The sequence below is a fragment of the Calypte anna genome, chromosome 5A, assembly GCF_003957555.1.
Source record: "Calypte anna isolate BGI_N300 chromosome 5A, bCalAnn1_v1.p, whole genome shotgun sequence".
NCBI classification, from domain to species: domain Eukaryota; kingdom Metazoa; phylum Chordata; class Aves; order Apodiformes; family Trochilidae; genus Calypte; species Calypte anna.
In genome coordinates this window covers 40,197,921-40,221,118 of record NC_044251.1, presented here as the reverse complement: position 1 = coordinate 40,221,118, position 23,198 = coordinate 40,197,921, and the positions used below count along the sequence as shown (strand labels likewise).

The following is a 23,198-nucleotide window of genomic DNA, read 5'->3' as shown; positions in this document are numbered from 1 at the left end:
GAGCTGGTGCATCAGCCTTTTCCTTGCAGTGTGAAGAAGTTCTTTGGTAAAAACAAAATGAACTTGGTGGGATCAAGATTTCAGCCAGGAAATGCAAACCTGGATTTGGAACTTGGAAGGAAAACCAAATCAGAAGCTTTCCAAACATCATTTTTTTGGGGGGGGGGACACCAGCCTCACCTCTTTGTATGGGGTGTGTTTCCCTCATTGCTCTGGGTGTTTGCTTTTAGGGAGGGTTCAAGGCTCGTGCTTGGAAGCCCACCTGATGCTGGGATGCTCTCATTGCTGGTGACAGCTCAACCAGGGGCAAGGTTGAGGTCTCAGCAAGGCTTAGACATTTCTCTAGCTGATCAGAACCTCTGTGCTGATGCCCAGCAGAGGGGGAGATGCTCAAAGCTTCAGGGCATAAGCCAACTCCTAACCCACAGGGAGAGACAGAAGCTTCCCCTGGGTCTGTAGCATTCCCATCCTGGGGAATTTTCTGTCTTTCCCAGAAAGATAAGAGGCCCAGATGATTTTAGGGGGTTGTGTTTCATGGTCTCAGTGTAGTCACAGAATCTTGGACTGGTTTGGGTTGGAAAGGACCTTGAAGACCATCCAGTTCCAACCCCTGCCACAGGCAGGGACACCTTCTACCAGACCAGGTTGCTCAAAGTCCCATCTAGTGGCTTCAGAATATTCCCATGACACCTGCACCAGCAGCAGTGCCTTCCCTGCCAGGAGATGACTGCCCAGCTGGTCCTGAGCCCAGGTTTGCTCCAGAGCTGCTTGATTTTTCTTTTTTTTTTTCTTTTTCCCTAGAGATGCAATCCACACCTTGCCTTAAGCAACCTGATGTAGCTCATCTAACCTCATCTCCTTGCAGGTATTCCCATCCCCTTTGCTTGCCAGGAGGCCAAGCCAAGAGCTCAGGGTAGGGCTCAGGTAGCCACGGGCACTGTGAAGCCATCAATGAGACACCCTGGCCAACCACCACCCATTTTCTGATTTCATTAAAGTTTTTTTTTTCCAAATCTTTTTTTTCTGGGGGACTCTGCCACATCCCGGGCCGCGAGTGGGGGATCTTTGATTTGAGATACTTTTTTTATTTTTTTTTACTATTATTATTATTTTTATTTATTTTTTTTTTCCAGTTCTCTCAGGCCAGACACACCACAGCCCTTTGAAACGCTCTGTGTCCCTTACCCCACCCATGAATGTGCCAAACCAACCTCTAGGACATGGATGGATGTCTCATGAGGACTTACGAGCTAGAGGACCCCAGTGCATCCCTTCCGATCATGCCCCCCTGTCTCCACAAAGCAGTGTAGCCTCTTCAGGAAGTGGTGGGAGTGAACATTTAGAAGATCAGCCTTCTGCTCGTAACACATTCCAGGAGGAAGGGAGTGGGATGAAAGGTGAGTGAAAAAACAAAACCAAACCCAATGGGTGACTTCTTCCCCCCTCCCCCCCAAACCCATCCCCAGAGGCAGGAGGGGAAAAAACGTTTTCCATGCAGCACTTGGGGCTTGGTTGATGGTTTGGGGTGAGAGTCCTCGTAACCAAATGGGGCATTTGGGCCTTTCTTGACATTTGAGAAATTAAGATTTTAGGGAAATGAGTTAGGTTTTCTTTTAAGCAGTGGCTGGTCCTGATCTGATGTCTTACAGCTGGGTGCTGGTGGGCTGGTTTGGTTCCAAAAATCCTGCAAGCTGCCAGCTTTTCAAAAAGCTGGATTTTTATTCCATAGCCTGTGGCTCTTGGCTGTGAGTTTGCTCTCTTCTCTTTTTCTTTTTACAGTGAAAAATAGCTTAGTGTGAGCTTAGCAAGTCCTGTGTCATTTACCATGGTGGTGTTTGGTACCTACCCAATATTTGGGGAAGTTTGGGCTTAGGATGCTTTATCCTGTGTGGAGTCACCATCCCTGGAGGGATTTAAGGGTCACGTAGATGTAGTGCTTAACATTATGGTTTAGATAAGGTCTTGTCAGTGGTTGGACTCAATGATCTTGAAGGTCTTTTCCAACCAAGGTAGTTCTGTGATTCTGTATTTCAGTTGTTACACCTGCATTTCACAGAGATTTTGAACTGTAAATATATGTAGTAACCCTGTTGGTAAACGGAGCAGAAACAAAACCACATTGCTGCAGTCAAAGCTGGAGAACAAACTTCAGGCTGTGGAGGAGTGAACAGATAAAAATTGGGCAGACACATGGATTGGATGTGCCAGTGAAAAGCCAAAACGACTGAAAATGAACCTGCAGCTATCAGAGACTGATTTAAACAACTGCAATTTTCATTAGTGCAGAGCAACTCCATTGTGTGAAGATGGGTGATGTGTCAGAATAGGGGAATAATCATATTTTTTAAACAATCACAGGGGCTGATTTTATCCTAATCACATCTGGATAAGCATAAATCTTTGTAATGGGGAATTGGGTTTGACTTGGCACTCTGTGACTTTGATGTGCATGAAATAAAAGCATGGAAGAAAAACCCCCCTCAGAGGTTCCCTCAGAGGCTCAGCCCTCTCCCTGCCTGGACCTTCCACCACAGCATTGCTCAGGGCTGGAGGTGTGATGGATGAGTTTCCTGATGGCATTCCTGAGCAATAAGGGTCCCCAAGGTTTCTAAGCCTGGGGACAGATCAAGGAGACCCTTTTCAGGAGCTGGTGGTTCTAGGCTCTGTTTAACATGGTGTTTCTCCAGGTTTTGCTTCTGGAGCTGGGGAGGAGACCATGAGGAGCTCAGCTCCCTGTTATCCACAGGGATAGAAACTTTATGATTGATTTGTCTGGACAAACCTGCAAAACCCAAAGGTGTATTGCCCAAGTAGTCCACAACAAATAAATCAATTAAATAAATTGCATGGATGAAGGCAGCTCCTTGCTGCTGCATGCAGCCCACCATGGGTCATGGGTTCTCTTCCTTGGGTCACCCCTTCCTGAGCATCCTCCTTCCTGGGGGAAGGTTTGCAGACATCTAAACCTGCTTCTGCCCCATTGCTGAGTTGGCCAAATTGCTTTTATCCTTTTTATTCTCTTCAGGGATGTGTGGAAGTTGTCTACAACCTCTGGTGCCTACAACTGTCATGTCCTCCCCTCTCCTCTGTATTTTCTTCAGACTGAACCAATCCAGTTTCTTTCCCAGTGGGTTTTTTTTTTCTAAACTTGGGGTTGTTGCTTTTCTCTTGGATGATTTTTTTTTTCAGAAAGTCCATATTTTATTGAAGGAATGTTGCCAGAAACTGCAGAAGGGATCTGAGCAGTCTTGCCATACAGAGAGCATTCCTCTGGCTGTGTACCTCATCGTCCTCAAATAACACCCCACCATGGGCTGCCTGTGGCCCATTGTATCCCCACAGCTTTCCTGCAAGAAAAAAAAAAAAAGTACTGCCTGTTCCCTGCCCTTGGGTTGTGCTGTTTCTTGTTCCTACAGAAACACACAACTTTGTGCATTTTTATTGGGCTGCATCTTATTCCATCCAGACCGGGTGCATGGTTTGCCAAGTGCCTTCTCTGAATTGCAGCCACGTCTCCCTGGGCTCCTGCAGGCTCTTGTGGTTTGGTGTCACCTACATCTCTGGTTGCCTTGCTCCTTTAATACCCTCCAGGGCATCCAGGAGAACAGTGGGGGAACCAAACCCATGGAGGACCCTCATCTGATGTGGCTTAGCAGTTCATGTCTCCTAATGTCACCTATTCCTCTCCTTTCCATCTGTCTTCATACCCTAATGTCACTTATTTCTCACCTTTCCCTCTTCATGCTTTGGCTTTTTCCCAGCCCCTGGTTTCTCCAGGAGAAGACAAGGACACTTTGCTACCTGCAGAACCTGTTTGTCCATCTCCTCCTTCTTGGGGTGTACCAGGAGGAGGGTTTGGGTAGAGCTGGAGGGTTCTACTGTGAGTGTGTTTATGGCTTAGCATGGTGTGCCATAAGGGCTCTTCTGAACTGGCCTGGGGATGTAAAACCATAGAATGGGTTTGATTGGAAAAGATCATTGAGTCCAACCCTTAACCCAGCAGTGCCAAGGCCACCCCTGCCCCATGTCCCTCATCCCCACATCTCCAGGGCTCTAAAACCCCTCCAGGGATGATGGGGACTCCAGCCCTGCCCTGGGCAGCCTGGGCCAGGCCCTGACAACCCTTGCCAGGGAGAAATTGTTCCCTAAACCTCCCCTGGTGCTGGAGGCTGTTTCCTCTTGTTCTATCACTTGTTCCTTGGGAGAAGACACCGACACCCACATACATGTATGGCAGGATTAATTGTTTTCCTTTTTCAGTTTCTTCTAAATTTCCATGCCAGTGCCCAGACAGATGTGTCCCAGCTGCCTCCAGCCTGTAATGCCTGCTGGGGATGGTGCATGAAAGTCCTGGGCTTGCTGCTCGCATCAGACACAGCATTTCTGAGTCATGCCATGGCTTAGCAATTAGCTCCTGGTGATGGGTGATTAAAGAGTAGCTCTGTGGACATCATTTATGAAGTTTGACTTTCCAAGGACCATGAAATTGCCTTAGATGACCTCGCAGCTCCTTGCTGCCTCTTCCTCATGGGAAAAGGGAAAGCCCTACCACTCCTCCTCATCCCTGGGATGGCTCCTTCTCCCCAGTCTGCTCCCAGGATTGCAGCCCTTGCTGGCGAGAGGGCTCTGGGACCCCCAAGCTCCCCAAAATTAAGAGGTGGTCCAGGGTGAGACTGATGCTAAGGTAGAGAAGAGCTGCTCTGACCCTCTGCAAAGGTTGGAGATGGGGTTTATTCAAGACTGAACATCTATGTGAAGTTACAGCTGTCTTCTGAAAGTGTCCCCATGGGTTTGCTGTCAGCAGGGATGTGCACCAAAGGCAGATGTCCCCAGGGGACATGGGATCAGGCAGACTTTTAATGTGTCATTAAAAAAAAGAGGTGGTTTTGTGATAAGATGATGGGGAGTTTGGAGCTCTCCACCTGTGCTGGAGACAGAGGCTTTCTGCTCATAGCTTTTAATGAGCTGTCTGATAATAACTTATATATTTTTTTAAGCAGATCGATTTAAAAGGCCTCAATTTGTGGTTTTTTAGGACTGTTGCATGTCAGGATTTTAGGAAAACAGCAAAGTTCAGGCCATCCATGCTCAGTAACTGCTTTGCCCCATGTTTGGTTTGGGATTGGACACTTTTGGTGCAGCATATGAGGATCTTCAAATTCCTCAGAGTGTCTCAGGCCAGGTTGGATGAGGCTTGGAGCAACTGGGAGGTGTCCCTGCCCATGGGAAGGGGATTGGATCTAGATGACCTTTAATGTTCCTTCCCACCCAAACCAGTCCGTCAGTCTATGAACTTCACTGAAATGCAATTGCTGAGCTGTGTCAGAGGCTGTCATGAGCTCACACCATGTTTGCATCAAGGTGACCAACTTGGGTTTTGGAAAAACCTTTTAAGTTATTTTGTTAAGCCCCTTTTACCAGGTCTGTATCCACCAAGCTTGGTGGGACCCCTTGTCCTGGCTGCAGCTGGGACAAACTGGAGCATTTTTATCTTGGCTGTGACATTGGTTTGAGCAATAGCTTGGATCAGAGAGGCTTCAAGATCTGGTAGACTCATTTGTAGTGGAGAAACTCATCCTGTGAGCCCATGTCCTCATCCAAGGGCTGGTTCCTTCTACCATCCATACCCATAGCACCTCCAAAGGGTTCTGGAAGTTCAACCAGGTGTCTGAAGCACAGGTGGGATGGTGGATGGCACCTCATCAGCTCCTCACCTTGTTGATGTTCTTGCACGTGGTTGACCAGTGTCACAAGCTAACCAGGAGCTCTCATCTCCTTTATTTTGTGCTGCAGATGTCCCAGCCTGGCTGAAGAGCCTCAGGCTGCACAAGTATGCTGCCCTCTTCTCACAGATGACATATGAGGAGATGATGGCCCTCACTGAATGCCAGCTTGAGGCACAGGTATGTCCCACCTTGGCTGCACAGGGCTCAGCCATGGTCCCTACTCTTGCCCTGAGTAGATGAGATCAGCTCCAGTCCCTCTTTGTGCATCTTCACATAGAAGGTGTTTTGCCTGCAGGTGGTTGGGAAGGTACCAGAAAAAGGAAAACCAGGTCTTGGGGGGTGAAAAAAACCCCACATTGTACCTAAAAAATGCCTTGTCACAGATTTCTTACTGGAGTCCCAGCAGAAAGGTCCCATCATTGGGAACTGGACTTACGGGTTTTTTTTTTTTCCAGTTGGGATGAAGGAGCTTTGGGGGCATGGTCTGAAGTGCCCAATTTCTGTAAAGTCCATGGGATTTTGGTGGCCAGTTGCCACTCCAACCTTTGAAAGTTTTCCCTCTGTCACATCTGCCTCCACCTTAGCCTAGAGATGGAGAGGACCCAGCAGCACTTCCACTGTGTGAGATATACCAGGGAGGGACAGACTTGCTGGAAATCTCCCTCTTCAGCAAGTCCTTAAGTGATTTTCTATGCCCCCCACTAATCTCTGCACTCAGAAATTTGATTAATTTGTCAGAAATTTGATTAATTTGTAGCAGCCCTTTGTGTTTAGGGGAGGAAGGATTTGGGCTGAACCAGCTGTCCTGGGGAAATGTTCACACCAAGTTTTGTGCTGGTTGTTTTTTTGCAGAACGTTACCAAAGGTGCAAGACACAAAATAGTCATCAGTATCCAAAAGCTAAAAGAAAGACAAAACCTGCTCAAGTCTTTAGAAAGGGTAAGTAATTGCAACCACTTTTTTATTCCTTCTTTTTCAAGAGGTCAGGAATTTATTTTGGTTATACATGTTGAGATCTGATCTTGAATGGTGTCTCAAACACTTTAGTACCAGATGCAGGTTTTGTTTGGGGCTGTATTTTGCCATGTAGCTCCTAATCCATCTCCAGCACTCAGGCAGCTGGGATGGAAAAGCCCCTCAGCACCAGTACAAGCTCTGCCCAGCTCCAGGTTGCTCAGAAACACCAGAGCTCTGGGTGATGGAGGCATCATCCCAATGCTGCTGGTGGGAAGGTGGTTGACCACCTGCTGAACCATGGTGCAGGAGCAGTTCCAGCCACACAAAGCCACTGTCCCACTTGAGATATGGATGGGCAGAGTCTTTAACCCCTGTTTATCCCTCAGACACTCAGTTAATTCTCTCACCTTAATGCCACTGCCCCTCTTAGGAGATCCCCTGCATGCACAGGGACCCCCAGTCCTGCCCCTACCTCTCTGTCCCCAAAAAGAGTTGGGATTTCCCAGTGTCTGTCAGGTCGAGGACCACTGCTCTCTTCTGGAGCATCATATGGGTGATCTGTCCCCAGATAAAAAGCCTGACACCCACGACAGTACCTGAGCAACAGGAATTTCAAAGGTGAACAAACAGAAACTTCATTTTCCCTCCCAGCAAAGCTGAACCTCTGCAGAAACAGCTGCTGGAGGAGCCCCAGCACTGTGGGCTGGCAGGGAGCAGCTCACCCATCCTCCAGCTATTTATTATTGCAATATTATATTATACTTAATTGCACTGTCTTCAGACAGCAGCTCATCAAGTCTCCCACCAGGGGCTTCTAAATACCTCTGTGGTGCTGTTTATTGTTGTTTTCCTCAGCTCCCTGCTCCACTATTTATTTTTAAGACAGGCTCCTACTCAGAGTATGGCTAATAAAGCCATATTTCCCTCTGCATATTAATAATAATTATTACATCCAAAGGGTTTAAGCCCATTGGATTGATGAGCTTGCTTCAGTGCTGTGTTTTGCAGGCAGCTGAACAGCCTCTTCCCCTACTTTTCCACCTGGGTTTTGAAATACAGTGTTGATAAATGGCACAGGGCAGGAGCTTTAGCCCCATGGAGTTGCCACAAGCAGCTACACAGGTTATAAAATACAGGAGGTCAGTGGCAGTGGCTGCTTTGGAGCCCTGGCTGGGTGTGTTTAGATTGTGGAGTTGTGACCTTGTCCCACTTTGCTGGAGCTCAGAGCTTCTTTACATTGGGAGGAAACATCTCTGGTTTTCCAGGCTTCCCATCCCAATTTTATTTGATTTTATTTTTGGCTAAACAAGAGCATGTGTGGGACTTGGGTTTTTTTAGTTTGCAACAGATTGCTGCTTTTTTGGAAAGAGCTGCTCCACCCCTCTCCATCCGTTAGCAAAACAGGATTTTTCCCCCAAAACTTGTGCCCAGCAGCCTGAGACCAGGTCTTGGAGAGGAGTGGAGCTGAAGTGTCTGAAGGTAAGCCTGGGTTGCAGCAGGAATTAGGCTGAGCAAACATTTCAGTGCTTCTCCTGGCTCACACACAGCCTATGCACCCACTTTGTGTCTCTTCCCTGAGCACAGCCAGGATTCATCCCAAAAGCTGCCTCTTTCCCAGGAGCATCCCACAGGCCAGACCATGCAAGAGTGTGCAATCAACTATTCCAGTCCAGGCTACATCAAAACCAAAATGCAGCTATTTCCCATCAATGGGAGGAAGATCTGACCATAGAAAGGGGGGTCTGGATCCACATTATTATTGAGAGCAAGGCTGGGATTGTACCCAAACCCTCTCCCTCCCAGGTGGACCTTTCCCAGCATCTCCAAGCTGAGTATTTTTACTTTATGGATCTAAGTTCACCTGCAGCCCTGTGGTCTCCCTGTTGGGAGTCTGACCACAACCCACCCTGTTCCTCTTGAAATCCTCCCTCTGTCACCTCTGCATCTGCTCCCCTAGTCCATCCCAGTGTGAATGGGGATGTCCCCAGTTTGCTGCTGTAGGATGAGTTCCTGCATCCCAGCCCTGTTCCTGGACTTTGTAATGATGGTCCCAGGGCACAAGGATGCTATTGCTGTCTCTTTGGGGCAGAGCAATTATGAAGAACCCAGTTTGAATGTCATGCTGGAAACCAGAGACAAAATTCCAAGTAATCCCAAGTAAATAGAGAGAAAATGTCACAGTTGTGGGACTGGTGGGGAAGGAGCCAGATGGTCACTGCTCTGGGCAGTGAAATCTCTGGGGCTCAGTTGCTCTCATGGGATTTGCTTCTTTCTGGTGGAAATTTGGAAGCACTGTTGCTGGATTGCCACTGGTTTGGGGTCCCAGTGACTGACAGGGTCATGTTTATCTCTGAGGCTGCAGGTCTGAGCACTTCCAAGAGATCATCAGACACAGTCCCTGAGCAGCTCCAAGCTCCCCCTGGTCTAAGCAAAAAGCGAATGAACCACAGCTGGTGAATGGGAACTGCAGCAGGGTCCTGGGGCAGGAGGAGGCTCCCCAGGGTTGGGGGGGAGTTCTTGAGGGGTAGCAAGGGTCTGTTTCATAGCCAATGTCCCATTATCCCTACAGGGACAAACCCTCTTCTCTCCTCTTAAATCCTCAGGACATCCTGGAAGGTGGCAACTTGCGTGTCCCGCTGCAGGAGCTACACCAAATGATCCTCACCCCCATCAAAGCTTACTCTTCCCAAAACTCCAGCACGGAGGAGCACAGCCGGGACACTGATTCCCATCACCCTTCCTCCCTGCTGGGCTCTGACACCCAAGGTTCTGACTGCAAGGACTCAGCAGCAGCAGCAGCAGCAGCAGCAGGGGGGATGCAGCAGCACCATTTACCGGGATGCGAGGGCGAGTCGGGGGGTGGCCCTTTGCCTGAAGGTGACCTGCCTGGACAGTTCACCAGAGTGATGGGGAAAGGTGAGAGCTTGTCACCTCTTCTTGGTGTGCTTACTTAGGGACACCTACCTCAGGGCAAGGCTGGGATGCTCCTGAGCAACTGCAAAAAGCACTTAAGGGGTTTTTGAGGCTTCCCGGTGCTGTGGGAAGAGATAAGAGGGTGAATTCTGGGGAGGGGCATTGATGGGGTGGGTTTCCTGCCCCAGGAGAAGGATGGATATCATCCTTTCCTTGCCCCAAGTGAGGGATGGGATAGCATTCTCACCTTGCTCCAAGTGAAGGATGGGATAGCACCCTCTCCTTGCTCCAGGTCAAGGGTAGGATCCTCCCCCTTCCCCAGGTGAGGGATGGGTAGCATCCTCACCCATCCCCTTCAGAGCCCATCCCACCAATCCAGAGATGTTTTCAGGAGCATCCCTCAGGCTTGCTTTGCTCATTGAAAGGCCACACTGGTGACTCAGGCTTAGCCTGAGTGCGTATCAGCTGCATCCAAGCCAGTTTTAAAGCCCTGATTTGGGTGCAGAATATTCAAAATACCCTGGTGCTGTCCCATGCCAAGTGCTGGGTACACAGGATTAATTTGGTTGGATTTGATGACTTAAGAGGTCTTTTACAACCTTAATAAGTCCATGATTAACACATTGGGAGGTGCACAAGAGGGATGTGAGGAGGGGTGGACACTCAGTGCCATGTACAGGGCTCTTGGAGCAAATTTGTGTGAGCTCAGATGTGTCCTAACCCCCAGCTGAGGTATCAGTGCTGGCTGTCTGCAGGGAGATCTCCCTGGGGAAGAGGGGAGGGGATGGGAGTCTCATCCATGGGCTCACACAGGAGACCAGGAATAGAAAGAAACTTACTGGGATGCCACAAAGAAACATCAGCCCTGTCCCTATTTCAGACCTTTTTTGTAAAAAAAAAACCAAAAAACAGATGTGATCTTTTCTGTATATAAACTTGGTGCAGAATTTCTCCCCAGCTGATTGACTGCACAGGCAGACAAGGCAGGGTTAATTCCCAAAGAGGTTAAAATCCATTGGGAAAAGTGGGAATCCCTTTGCACAGGGGTGGATTTTGGCCGTAGGAGCAGGAGCTCGAGCCAGTGGTGCTCTTGCTGCATTGTAATTAGGAAAAGGGAATAATCCCAGCCCCCTGGTTTGCTCAGGTCTAATTCCAGTGACTTCAGTGGTGTTCTCTAGATTTACACCCCCCTAACAGAGAACAAAATCCAGCCCTAAATATAGGACAGCACAGCAGGAACTGGGGAAGGGAGTTTTTTTCTCACTGATGTTAAGACCTGCTCATGGGACAGGGGACATCCTTGGACTCCTCAGCCTCTAACTCAGTCTCCCCAATTCCCATTTCTCTTCTCTTTCTTTTCTTTCCAGTATGCACACAACTTTTAGTTTCCCGCCCTGATGAAGAGAATATAAGTTCCTATTTACAGCTCATAGACAAATGTCTAATCCACGAGGTGAGTCGTGACAGATCATCTAAAACTGTTGTTCCTCATCACTTAGGAACTGTTTCCAAAGTGTCTGTTGATGTCAACCTTTTGGTTTCTAACACAAATATTTTTGGGGGGTATTAATAGTAATTCTGACAGAACAGGGCTGCAGCAGGCAGTAGCTCCAACGGGGTGGTTGGAAACATTGCTCCCCCTCCACTTAATTGCCAGGGTATGGAGCTGGGGAAGTCATCCAGCTTGTGACACAGCTTGATCAGCTGGATGAAAGAAAAAAAAAAAAAACCAGGATGAGTATGTGTACAGACCCAGCCATCCCTTGGCATTGCCACCTCCTGTTCCTCACACATGGTCTTGGGGTTTTGCAACGGGGGCATCTGTTTCTATTCCTTCTGGATCTGCCTTTTGCCAGGAGATGGCTTGGGACAGCCAAGACTGTGTCACAAGGTTCCAGCACACTCCTGCCTGGTGGCAGGGAGGGATGGGCAGTGTCCCTGGTGTCCTGCAGAGTTTTGTACCCCTGCCAGCTGCACCTGGAGGAACAATCTGCTGCTCATCGCCCGCCCATATGGCAGAAATCAGGGGGGAGCTTGCACAGCCTCTCACTGGAGCTGTAGGCTTTAAACGTTTCTTAGTTATTTGTTTATTAAAAAAAAAAGCTGTCAAAGCAGTGAAGAATCTCCTCAGGTGGCTGCAAACCCCAAATTTTGCTGCAAGTGTGTGGGAGAGGAGTGAGGCAGCTCACAGCCCAAGGTTTGAGCAAAGGTTTGATCCACGCAGGACCAGGCATGGGGGGGACTTTGAATCGGGGTGAAATAGTGGGATAGTGGGCAAAATGAGAGTGCTGCAATGTATTTTTTTTGGCTGGACACCTCGGCTGATCCTGGGGGGGTTTCAGCACCCATGGTGTCACCCCGTGTCTGGCCCTGTGAAGTACAGGATGGTGGCAGCCACTGTTTGGGTTTGCTGGAAGACAAGCTCAGAGCTGTGGGTATGGTCTCACATGAACACAGGCAGTGGCTGGAAGGCAGAACATGTCTGCTCCTATTTGCTCTTCTTTTGGAGAGCATCCAAACCTGGAAATGGTGCCTAGAATGTTTTGGACAGCCGAGCAAGGCATCCTTAGGGGTGCAGAGACATGGTGAGCAGGCTGGTGGGAGCAGATGCCCAAGGCTGGAGAGCAAATCCGAGAAGACAGGGAGCTGCAGAGGGGCTCTTTTTCCAGCAGCACCTGGGAGGGATCTGGTGGTGTCATTGTCACCCCACCAGTGCCAGCCTATGTCCCAGGACCCAGTGTCTGCATTGGCTCTGGCCAATCAAGTTAGGAATAAATCAGGGCATGTGGGTGTCCCTGTGACCCACAGTGCTCACCTGGAGATCTGGGGTGTTGTTGGGGAAGGTCCATCCCCTGCATGGGTGACCTTTGCCAGAAGTCCAGGTGGGTGAGAGGGATCACCCCAAGAAGCTGTCAGTGCCCAGAGGAGGAGGAGGATGCTGGATGCTTTGGAGCAGCTCTGCTTTCCAAATCCTGACACTTTCCAACCCTGGCAGCATTTTCTAGATACACATCCAGGTGACATAAGTCAAACCCCATGGGGAGTTGGGCTCAGCCCCTGGCAGCTCGGAGGGGCACAAGGAGGGTTTGGGGAAGCCTGGCTCTGCCCAGAGGGGTTGGCAGCCTCAGGGGAAGAGCTAGGCTGTCACTCCAGGCCACAGGGGATGCTGCTGGACCACTGTCAGCACCTGAGATGAGTAAATCCTCAGGAGACACCAGGGTTTCCCTCTGGACTTTCCAGTGGGACTCAACTCACTCCCCCGCCGCTTTTCATGACACCACACCCATCCACTCATCCCTGCTGGCTTTGTACAGAAAAACATTCGTGTGTTTCTTAATTTATTTTTTTTTTCTTTGGGGGGGTACAGGCGTTTACAGAGATCCAGAAGAAGAGGCTGCTGTCATGGAAACAGCAGGTGCAGAAACTCTTCCGGTCTTTCCCTCGGAAATCCCTCCTGGAGCTGTCGGGCTATCGGCAGCAGAGGAGGTACGCCAGGTTTGGGGGGGTCAGTGGGAGCATCCTGATGGCTCCCAACAGGGAGGGAGGAGATGGATCCTGCCAGGCTCAGGGAGGAGGTTTGGGAAAGGTTCAGCAATACAACCCAGGCCTTGCCCAGCAGTCCCTGCCCCACCAATTCCCATCACATCTCCCTGGCTTCCGACCCGGAGCTTCCCAGCTGTATCCCAGCCCCTGCTGCTGCCCTTTACTGGTTACATCAGTGCTGGTATTTCACCAAAAAGCCTTCATCTGTCAAAAAAAAACCAAAACAAAAAAACCCCACAAGATGTGAAGCCTGCAGAGAGTGCAGAACTGGAGGGGCTCAGTTTTTTTCACTTAATTCCTTGGGGATGCTGGATTTTTGGATGATCCTAGAAAGCTTTGGGGTTATAGCAAAAAGAGATATTTTTAGATCAGTTCTAACAACATCACTGGGCTTTTGTTTCATGCTGCTAACTCTGTTTTATTGCAGTGTTGTGCAAGTTCTTTTTTTTTTTTTTTTTCCCCTCTAAAGAAAGATGTTTTGGACATAACTGGGAGTGTTGGGACAGCTGGGATGTGAGTTCAGAAAGAAGCACAGACACAGAGTGTTCCTTGGTGGAATTGGCTGGAATATCTGGGAATGGAAAAGCACAAGTGGTTCAGTGCTCATGGCAGGATGAGAAGCAGGAGAGACAAGAGCAAAAGGTTTTGATGGACCCGTTTGGTCTGGGCCATCACCCATGCTGACCCCAGGCACAAGATGGGGCTGCCAGCCCAAAACAGTCCCAGCCCCTTTCCCAGGGCTGCTTAGGATGCTCTCCAGTTTCCTTGCTGCTTTTGATTAGTTTGCATTTTGCTTTTCTTCTGCTCCTGGGAAGCTGCATGTGAGGAAGGAGTATGTGCCCAGTCCTGCTTATCTCATGGAGAATCAATGGCAAGAGCTTTTTTTTTTTGGACAAGGTTTAAAGAAACCCTGTCCTACTTCTGCCTGGTAAATTTATCTAGTTTTGGACTCTCAGTGTGTTCATGTCATCTGAAGCATGTTTGTAACAAGCAGGAGAGATGAGGGCTGGGAGGAAGGTGAACTGAAACATCTGTGAGGGTGATGAAGTGCTGGAGAAGAGCAGGGGGGAATGTGGAGCATGGAAAGTGTGGGTTTGCAGAGAGCTCCTGCCCTCAGCTGTGCTCAGACCTGGTCACCACATTGCAGTCCTGCTGCCCAGCTCCTGGGGAAGGGACCCAAAGCCAAGGTTGTATGGTGAGGAGACCCACACTGCTGTGTTCCCAAGGATTATCTGATCATCCTTGTGTCATTTCCCTGGTTTTAAATGCAAAAAACCCACCTGGGGTGGGATGCCAGTGTGTCTGACCCTCCCCTCCAAGGAGGAAATGTGGTTTCATGTGCTGAGATTGGTTTCTCAGGACATTTGGACTGTGTGGTCTTGGGTCCAGATGTGATCACTGGATGGAAGTTTGCTGTGCAGAGACAGGAATGGGTGTAGAGTCAGTCCCACCACTGCAGGAATTTACCTTTTGCCCCTCACTAGGAAGTCTTGGACTTGTTAGCTGTTTTAACCAAGTTTTCCAGAACTTGTGAAGTCTTAGAAGGCACCAAGTTCATTAAAGTTAACCTCCTGGAAGGGGAAAAGGTCCAGCCCTTCAAGCATTCCCAGTAAACAAAGCCCAACTGCATGAGCTGAACTTTTAGGAGACACTAGAGAATCAACACCTGAGAGATCTCTTGTTATGCTCAGAGGAATGAGGAGTTTAAGTCAAAACCAAGGAGATCAGGTGCCAGGGGCTCTGGTGCTCAGGGAATTACCTGTGTTGCTTTAGTCTTTATTTAAGAACAGGCCTGTTTTGCAGGAGTAAAATAAAAATTTAAACAAAAATGTTAATTTGAGAGCTGCAGAAGGGAGGGAGGGAGGGTGACTGGCAGGCAGGGTGAAGAAAAGATGTTGCTGGTTCATGTCCAAGCTGCTTCTTTTCCAATTTAATGTGCAGGATAGAGGAACATCCTCAACAGGATGGGAAGATTGGGCAGGAGCAGAGCTTGTGGTGAACCTGTGGTGGTGGATGAGCATGGGGTGGTGAACATCAGTCAGGACATGAGGGGCTGGAAGCATCAGCAGGACATGGGATGGTGAATGTTGGTCCAGGACATGGGGTGGTGCACATTGGTCCAGGACATGAGGGGTTTGCAGCATCAGTGCAGGACATGTGATAGTGAATGTTGGTCCAGGACATGAGATGATGCACATTGGTCCAGGACATGGGGGTTTGCAGTATCAGTGTGGGACATGGGATGGTGAATGTTGGTCAAGGACATGGGGTGGTGAATGTTGGTCCACAACATGAGGGGTTGGCAGCATCAGTGTGGGACATGGGGTGGTGCACATTGATCCAGGACATGGGATGGTGAATATTGGTCCAGGACACAAGATGGTGCACACTGGTCCAGGACATGAGGGGTTGGCAGCATCAGTGTGGGACATGGGGTGGTGCACATTGGTCCAGGACATGAAGGGTTTGCAGTGTCAGTGCAGGACATGGGGTGGTGAATGTTGGTCCAGGACATGAGGGGTTTGCAGCATCAGTGCAGGACATGCGATAGTGAATGTTGGTCCAGGACATGAGATGATGCACATTGGTCCAGGACATGGGGGTTTGCAGTATCAGTGTGGGACATGGGATGGTGAATGTTGGTCAAGGACATGGAGTGGTGAATGTTGGTCCACAACATGAGGGGTTGGCAGCATCAGTGTGGAACATGAGGTGGTGCACATTGGTCCAGGACATGAAGGGTTTGCAGTGTCAGTGCAGGACATGGGATGGTGAATGTTGGTCCAGGACATGGTTTGGTGCATGCTGGTCTAGGACATGAGGGGTTGGCAGCATCAGTGCAGGACGTGGGGTGGTGAATGTTGGTCCAGGACATGAGATGGTAAATGTTGGTCCAGGACATGGGGTGGTGCACATTGTTCCAGGACATGAGAAGTTGGCAGCATCAGTGTGGGACATGGGATGGTGCATGTTGGTCCAGGACATGGCGTGGTGAATACTGGTCCACAACATGAGGGGTTGGCAGCATCAGTGTGGGACATGGGGTGGTGATTGTCCAGGATATGAGATGGTAAATGTTGGTCCAGCACATGGGGTGGTGCACACTACTCCAGTCCTCGGGGTGACAGCTCTGATCCATTTCTTCACGGGGACACAGAGGTACCCTCAGGACATTCCCTTGCAGGACCCCACTCCTCACCCACGATGCTTTCTCTCTCCTCAGCCGAGGCTTTGGGCAGTCAAACTCCTTACCCACAGCCGGATCTGCAGGGGCAGGACTGGGCCGGAGGAACCCCCGCCAGTTCCAGATCCCCTCCCGGAACCTCCCCACCGCCCGCCTGGGGCTGCTGGGCCCCACTGGGCTCCTGGGCACCCCCCAGCGCAGCCCCGCCGCCAGCCCCGCCATCCTCAAGCAAGGCAGACAGGTTGGTTGCTTGGCCTTCGTGGCATCTCCACCTTCTCCAAGCCCTTCCCCAGAAGCTTCCTTTGTTTTGTTTTTTTTTTCCTTCTTCCTTTTCCTTCCTTTTTCCTCCTTCTCAAGCCATGCAAGCAAAACCCCTTTGTCCTCCTCTGTGCGGCCGGGCGCGGGACTGGAAAGAAAGGGGAGGTGGGGAGGAGTGGGGGTTGGAAACACATGGCTTGGAGGCTTCTGCTTGACACCTTGCACCCTGTTTTTTGGGGTTTTTTTTTTTTGCTTCCTGCAGAACCTCTGGTTTGCCAACCCTGGGGGCAGCAACAGCATGCCCAGCCGGAGCCACAGCTCGGTGCAGAGGACGCGCTCGCTGCCGGTCCACACCTCCCCGCAGACCATGCTGATGTTTCAGCAGCCAGGTAAGGAGCAGGGCTTTGCTTTTTCTTCCCCACAGCCCACCAAGGTGAGGGAAGGCTGCAGGAAAGGGGATGGATTGGTCAGCCTCTCCACAGGCACATCACCCCCCACTGGTTGGATTTGACTGGGTTGATGGAAGTGGGGATGTCTCTGGAGGGATTTTTGAGCCTATAAATAACATCTTGGCCCTGTGTATCAGTGCTGCTGCCTTACCTTGCTTCCTTCTGAGGAGCTTCACATCAGATAGAGAAGGTGGAAGCTCTTCCCTTCACCTTTTTTATTCTTTCATGGATGTGGAGACTCAGAGGGACTGTGGGAGAAAATCTCTTTCTGGTGCACGTGAAGGGAGAGGTTGCTGAGTTGGTGCCTCCTTCCCAAACACCTTAAAAAATGCTCCCATCTATAGGAGCATCCTCTGGTTCATGGGGATTCCTGCTGAACCTGGACCCTGAGCCTGGAGCATCTTCCCTGTGAGGACATTTATGCCTTTTTCTGTCTTTCTCAGGGGTAGGTGACCCCACCCTTGGAGGAGGATTGGAACTAGATGATCTTTCAGGGCCCTTCCAACCCAAACCAGTCTGGGGTTTTATGATTCTATCCCTTCATTAGTCTGTAACCCTAAACTAAACCTCATCCTTAAGCTTCTGCCATGATTTCAGCTCAGCACCCTAGCATCAGGTGCCTGCAGTGGTTTAACCATAATTTAGGTGGCAAACACCCTGTATAGCAAAAGGAGCCTCTGTTCTGGGGTATTGATCAACCCCCAGGACAAGGGTCCAGTTCTGCAGGCACTGAGGAACAATAAATTGGTCTCACTCTGCCCATTAGCCTGTGGTGAATGAGGGCACAGGAGCTTTCAGGGAGCCAAAGATACAGACTGAGTGGTAAGGAAAATAAGAATAATGTATTGCTGGGCTCCTGAGCCACTTTTTGGCAGGACCTCAACCCTCCTGGCTCTCATCCCATGGTCCTGAGAGCTGGTGGCAAGCAGGAGATGTCATCCAGTGGTAGCAAAAGCTTTATTTCAGCTTTTGCTGCAGAGGAGGGGAGTGTTTTGATGGTGCATGGATCAGGCCCAGCATTGCTAAGCTGAACCATTCCTTTCCACCCACCTGCTGCTGCCAGGCCATGGAGCCCCTGCAGATTTTAGCCCTTGGTGGTAAGAAACAGGAGAGCTTTGAGCTCTTCTTGCTGGAGGTCCCTAAGCAAGGGAAATGAGAAGCACCAGGTTTGGAGGGAGCAATAGCAGCTCCATTTGGAGTTGACAACAGTGAGACACAGCTAAAGAGGTAAGGATTTGGGTCCTGGCTCTGACATGGATCTGCTGGACAAGTGTCTTGGTCCTTTGTGCCCAGAATAGAACCTGGGGATACCAGTCTGACTTCTTTTATCAATGTATGGTGAGATTTTCCTGTGCTCTCACCTCTGGTGCTGTGCCATGGAATCACAGAATCTCAGAATGATTTGAGTTGGAAGGGACCTTAAAGCTCCTCCATTGCCACCCCCCTGCCATGGTCAGGGACACCTCCCACCAGCCCAGGTTGCTCCAAGCCCCATCCAACCTGGGCTGAGACACTGCCAGGGATGGGGCAGCCACAGCTTCTCTGGGAAACCTGGCACAGGGGCTCAGCACCCTCACCCCAAACAATTCCATCCTCACATCCCATCTCCATCTCCCATCTCCTTTTAAAGCTGCTCTCGCTCCACGCCCTCATCCAAAAAATAAAACCTCAAAAGCCTCATGGTCCATCTTTGGGGTGGATTCCTACCTCATGCTGCTCCTGACTGAGTTCCTCTCATCCTTTTTATCCTTGCAGAGTTCCAGGTGCCGGTGACTGAACCTGACATCAACAACAGGCTGGAGTCCCTGTGCCTGAGCATGACGGAGCACGCGCTCAGCGGTGAGCACTCCCTCCTCCTCGGCCTCTTCCAGCACGTCCATGCCACCGAGCCCCCCGCCACCTGCCCCCCACCCCCCAAAACCTGGGACAGGCTGTGGCTGTGAGGGGACGGGATGGACGGATGCTCCCAGGGAGGGGAATGCTCCCGAGGGCAGTCGGAGTGGGGACGGTGACATCTCTGGGCAAAGCTGCCGAGGCAGAGGGATAAAAAACGGACGCAGGGATCGCACCCGGCACGAGTGGAGTCCGTGCTTATTAGCCACTAGTTAATAATGCTAATAATCATTAGCATTAGCTCGCTAGTTTGTTTTATTAGTTCTCCATAAAACCCTCGCCACCACCGGAGCACTCCAACGCTTCGCAGGTTTGGGAGTGTTTTACCTTTTTTTTTTTTTTTTTTTTTTTTTTTTGTCACCCGTGTCCCTCCTCGTTTTGGCCGGGGGGTGCGGGAGCCCCGGGGGCACCAGGGGGTAAAGCAGCAGCTCCAGGGGTTTGCTGGGGCTGTGCCAGCTCCTCCTCGCCTGGGGCAGATCCGGGGGCACTGGGGAGGGAGCAGGACCAGGTGGAAAACCAGGTTGGGAAGATTGGAAAACGCGACGGCAGCGGGATGGAGAGGCCAGCACAGCAAAAAGCACCAGCACCAGAAGCACCCGGTGCCCCCTGAGCCATGCAGCAGACCCCCCCCAAGAATGAAGGAGGACACCCTGGTGATGGGACAAGCATCTCCTCCGTCTTCTGGACGAGCTCTCCAGAGCATCCCCACCCCCCAGTATCCAGCTGGGGTCTCACCCCTGGACTGCGTCCGACGGTGGGAGCGGAGCCCTCGGGGAGGATGCTGCTGCGGGGATCCCACCTCTGGCACGGGCTCCCTGCAGCGATGGGACAGCCCCCTCCTGGGGACAGGGACATCAGAAGGAGGACTGTCAGAGGCAGCAGGGCCCTGGCAGTGCCACGGCCACAGCCCCGGCTGGGAAAACGAGGACACTTCTGTCACCCGAAGCGTTTCTCCGGCGTGTGCCCAGGAGAGGCTTAGCTGTCTTGTTCCTCTGCAGGGTACTGTTCCTCCAAGTTATTTTTTTTTCCAGGTCACATACCCCGAGCCTCTCCAAACTGCTCGTGCTATAAATAGCTCTTTAAAAAAAAAAAAAAAAAATAATAAACCTTTGGGGTATGGAAAAAAAAAAAATCCAACACAAAAAAAAAAAAAATTCCAGTGTAACAAACCTGTTTGTTTTTAGTCCTGTGGGGGGGGAGGTGGTTGTGATGCTCTGGGGTGGCCAAGAACAGGGATGGTTTTTTGGGGAATTAACACTCCCCCCAAGCTTCTTCATCTCAGGGACAGGGATTTGGGATGGGGGATGTGGGGTTGGAAATGCTGATGGGTGTCCCCAAAAGAGCTGCTGGTGGCCTCGGGGGGTGGAAGAGAATGTGCTGGCAGTGGGGCCGTTTGTTCAGCTTTGGGATGGGGTGTGCATCCCCCCTCTCCCTGTGGCCCCCATTCATGTTGTCACAGGACACTGGGGACAGGGGCTCTGGGGATGTAGAAACAGCTCCTGGGTTTTGTTTTCCTCTGATAATCCTCAGATGGAGGAAAATTTTGCATGGCTTGTTGCTGGGGAGACCTCCAGGATGGGCTTTGTCCTCATCCCCCCCCATTCTTGTCCCACCATAGTGGGGGGGGTCCCAGACTCACACCTACTTTGTGCCAAGTCCCAGCTGCCCCCAACCCCCCCTCTGATGTTGGGAAAGGTTCCATGGGGACACTGCAGAGGGTCTGGACCAGTGCTGGGATGGCAACTCGGGGTTTGGGGGGAGGGGGACTGCTGTGTGGTGGGGACAGATGGTGGCACAAAGGCACCAGCAGAATGCTGACCCCCCAAAACCCTTCTGCACCCCTCTGGGGAGATGGGGATGGGTGGCAGGGGGGGTGATGGGGGTGGTGATGGTCCCATCGGTGCATGAGTAGCAGGGTGGGGGATGCTCTGGGGGTCCATCTCCCACCATCCCCAGCTCGGGGGGGGGAAAGCGAGGGGGGCTGTTCCTAAGTCTTTTCTTCTCACTTGCAGATGGTGTGGACCGAACCTCCACGATCTAGAAGGTGTCGGGACGGGGCGGGGCCGCTGGCCGGGACAACAACTGCTGCGGGTCCAGCGGCGAGGTCGGGGCTCAGAGGGAGCCTCAGAGACAGCTTTGCATCCTTCCTCCTCTCTCTCCTCTCTTTCTCTCTCTCTTTTCTCTCTCTCTTTCTCTCTTTTCTCTCCTGTTTTAATTTTTTGTGAATGTGTAGATTGTCCTCGTGAACATATCATTAGACTTGGAATTTGTGTTGTCATTTATTACATCCATGCTATGGGTTTGGGGGGTAGGGAAGGGGGAGGGAGGGAGGGAAACAAAGCAAAAAACCAAGAAAAGCAAAAAAAACAAAAAAAAAGCATGGGGAGGGGGTGGAGGGGACACAGCAGGAGAGTGTTGACAACGGAGGGTTCACCCCAGCACCGTGGGGAAACCTGGTTTCTGGTTAAAAATGAGTATTGAATACCACATGGGGGTGTGTGACCAAAAAAAAAAAAAAAAAAACCTTTTGGGGAGGATTTGCCCATCCCAGTGAGGACTTCAGGGCCTGTGGTCCCATCCCTTGAGTTTCACTGCAGTCAGGCACGGACTGGCCTGGCAAGCCTAGAGTTTAAAAATAATAATAATCATAATAATAACCCCCCAAAAATGTCCCTTTGGTTGAGCCAAGAGCATCTGCTGTGTCTGGGCAGCAGAGGGGGTGCAGGGATGTGGGGGGGTGGGATGGGGACATCTCACCTGGCAGAGGTGTCCCAGGGGATGTTGGTGAAAGGAGGAGGGATGCTGGGGGTATTTTGGGTGTCTTTTTGCCTGAGTGGGTCCCAGGAAGGTTGCTGCAGTTTGGCTTTACACATCCTCTCCCTTCCTAAGTTTTTCCCCCCCCCTTCAGCTTGCAGCCCAAATCCATCCTGATGAGGGGTGAAGGAGAAACTTGGGAGCCAGCCAAATAAAAAACCAGCCCCCAAAGGGCACCAAAATAACACACATAGAATAAATAAGATATAAATACCAATACAAATCAGGTCTGAGGGCATTAAATAGGCAAAAACAGGATCAGGGACAGAAAAGAAAAAGAAATACCCATGGGTGATGCTCAGCATAGCACTGGCTTCACTGCTCCCAGTTCTCTGATGGACTAAGAATAAATTTAGAATTAATTAATGAAGGGAACTGATTGGGGGTGTGTGGGGAGGGGTTTGCAGAAGTATCCCCCAGATTGTCTTGGCCCTGAGCAGCGATGGGAGCATCCATGGGAGATGTGTGAATCCATTTGCCACGCAGCATTTTTCAGTCATTTTTCATACAAAAAAGAAAAAAAAAAAAAAAAAAAAAAAAAAAGAAAGAAAGAAAAAAGTGCCAAATACCATGTTTTCTGTTTGCTGTTCCTCAGGTGTCCCGTTTCCCAGCAGGCATGAGATGGGGAGGGTGTGGGGGAAGTGGAGAAGGGAAACCCCAAAAGTAAGGGAGGTTGGTTGGGAGGTGATGTGAGGAGGTGAAGGTGAAGTGGGAGGCAAGTGGGGGGCTTGGGACCTGGGTCACCCCCCCCCGAGCACCCCCAGGTTGGGTGAAACCAAGGTGTGGCCACAGCTGCCATAGCAGGAGCCTTCCCCAGGGGAGGCCACAATGTATTTACGGAGCTGAAATTCTATTTCTTCCTTTTGCTGGCTGTAGAAACAGAGGTTATCTGATTGTTCAGGAGATGATATTTTGGATATATTACCTATTAACTTGCTATGGCTGGTAACCATGATAATGTCTGTTATTAACAACCACCAAATAATTCAATTGTGGGGTGGTTTTTGTTTTCCTTTTGTTAAAAAGAAGAGGAAAAAAAAAAAAAGCTTATTTTCCATTGACAGTGTACAGGTTAAATAGCTCCTCAGTTGTGTTTGCTGTTTCTTGTGGGTTTGTTTTTTGAGGTTGTTGGTTGGTTTGGTTTGTTTTTTTTTTTAAAAAGCTTAAAAAAAAAAAACCAAACCAACCACAAACAACAAATAATAACTGTGGCTTCAGTTGCGTTCGGGAAATCCATCCTGGCTCTGGAGAAGCCTGTGCTGAGTGCAGGCAGCAAAGCTCCAGGGAAAGGAGGTTTAAAAGAGAAAAAAAAAGAAAAAAAAGACAAAAAAAAAATTAAATATATTTATAAAAAGGAAAAAAAAACAAAACCAAAACCACCAGTTGCATGAGTGAGGCTGTGAAGTCCAATCCTTAGTAATAACGCGGCAGTGCCTTTCTTTTTTTGTATTCAACCCCCCT

General features: G+C 50.2%; 1 protein-coding gene across 4 annotated transcripts in view; it reads left to right on the top strand.

The window, feature by feature from the left end:
• The window catches only part of SAMD4A (sterile alpha motif domain containing 4A), a 107,817-nt gene extending 86,616 nt beyond the window's left edge, over window positions 1–21,201 (top strand). The window contains exons 4-13 of one of the 4 annotated variants that reach the window (XR_003987630.1): window positions 1,134–1,397; window positions 5,794–5,903; window positions 6,579–6,665; window positions 9,287–9,599; window positions 10,964–11,049; window positions 12,964–13,082; window positions 16,363–16,564; window positions 16,844–16,970; window positions 18,786–19,922; window positions 20,936–21,201. Coding sequence is in view for 2 of the 4 variants with exons in the window: in XM_030451567.1 (XP_030307427.1) it covers window positions 1,134–1,397; window positions 5,794–5,903; window positions 6,579–6,665; window positions 9,287–9,599; window positions 10,964–11,049; window positions 12,964–13,082; window positions 16,363–16,564; window positions 16,844–16,970; window positions 18,786–18,973 (1,496 nt within the window). In the remaining 2 variants the exon portion in view is untranslated. Of the gene's footprint in view, window positions 1–1,133; window positions 1,398–5,793; window positions 5,904–6,578; window positions 6,666–9,286; window positions 9,600–10,963; window positions 11,050–12,963; window positions 13,083–16,362; window positions 16,565–16,843; window positions 16,971–18,785; window positions 20,007–20,935 lie in introns of those variants that run through there. The other 3 variants (XM_030451568.1, XR_003987631.1, XM_030451567.1) reach the window with 3 other exon arrangements.
• Window positions 21,202–23,198: the final 1,997 nt, after the last annotated feature.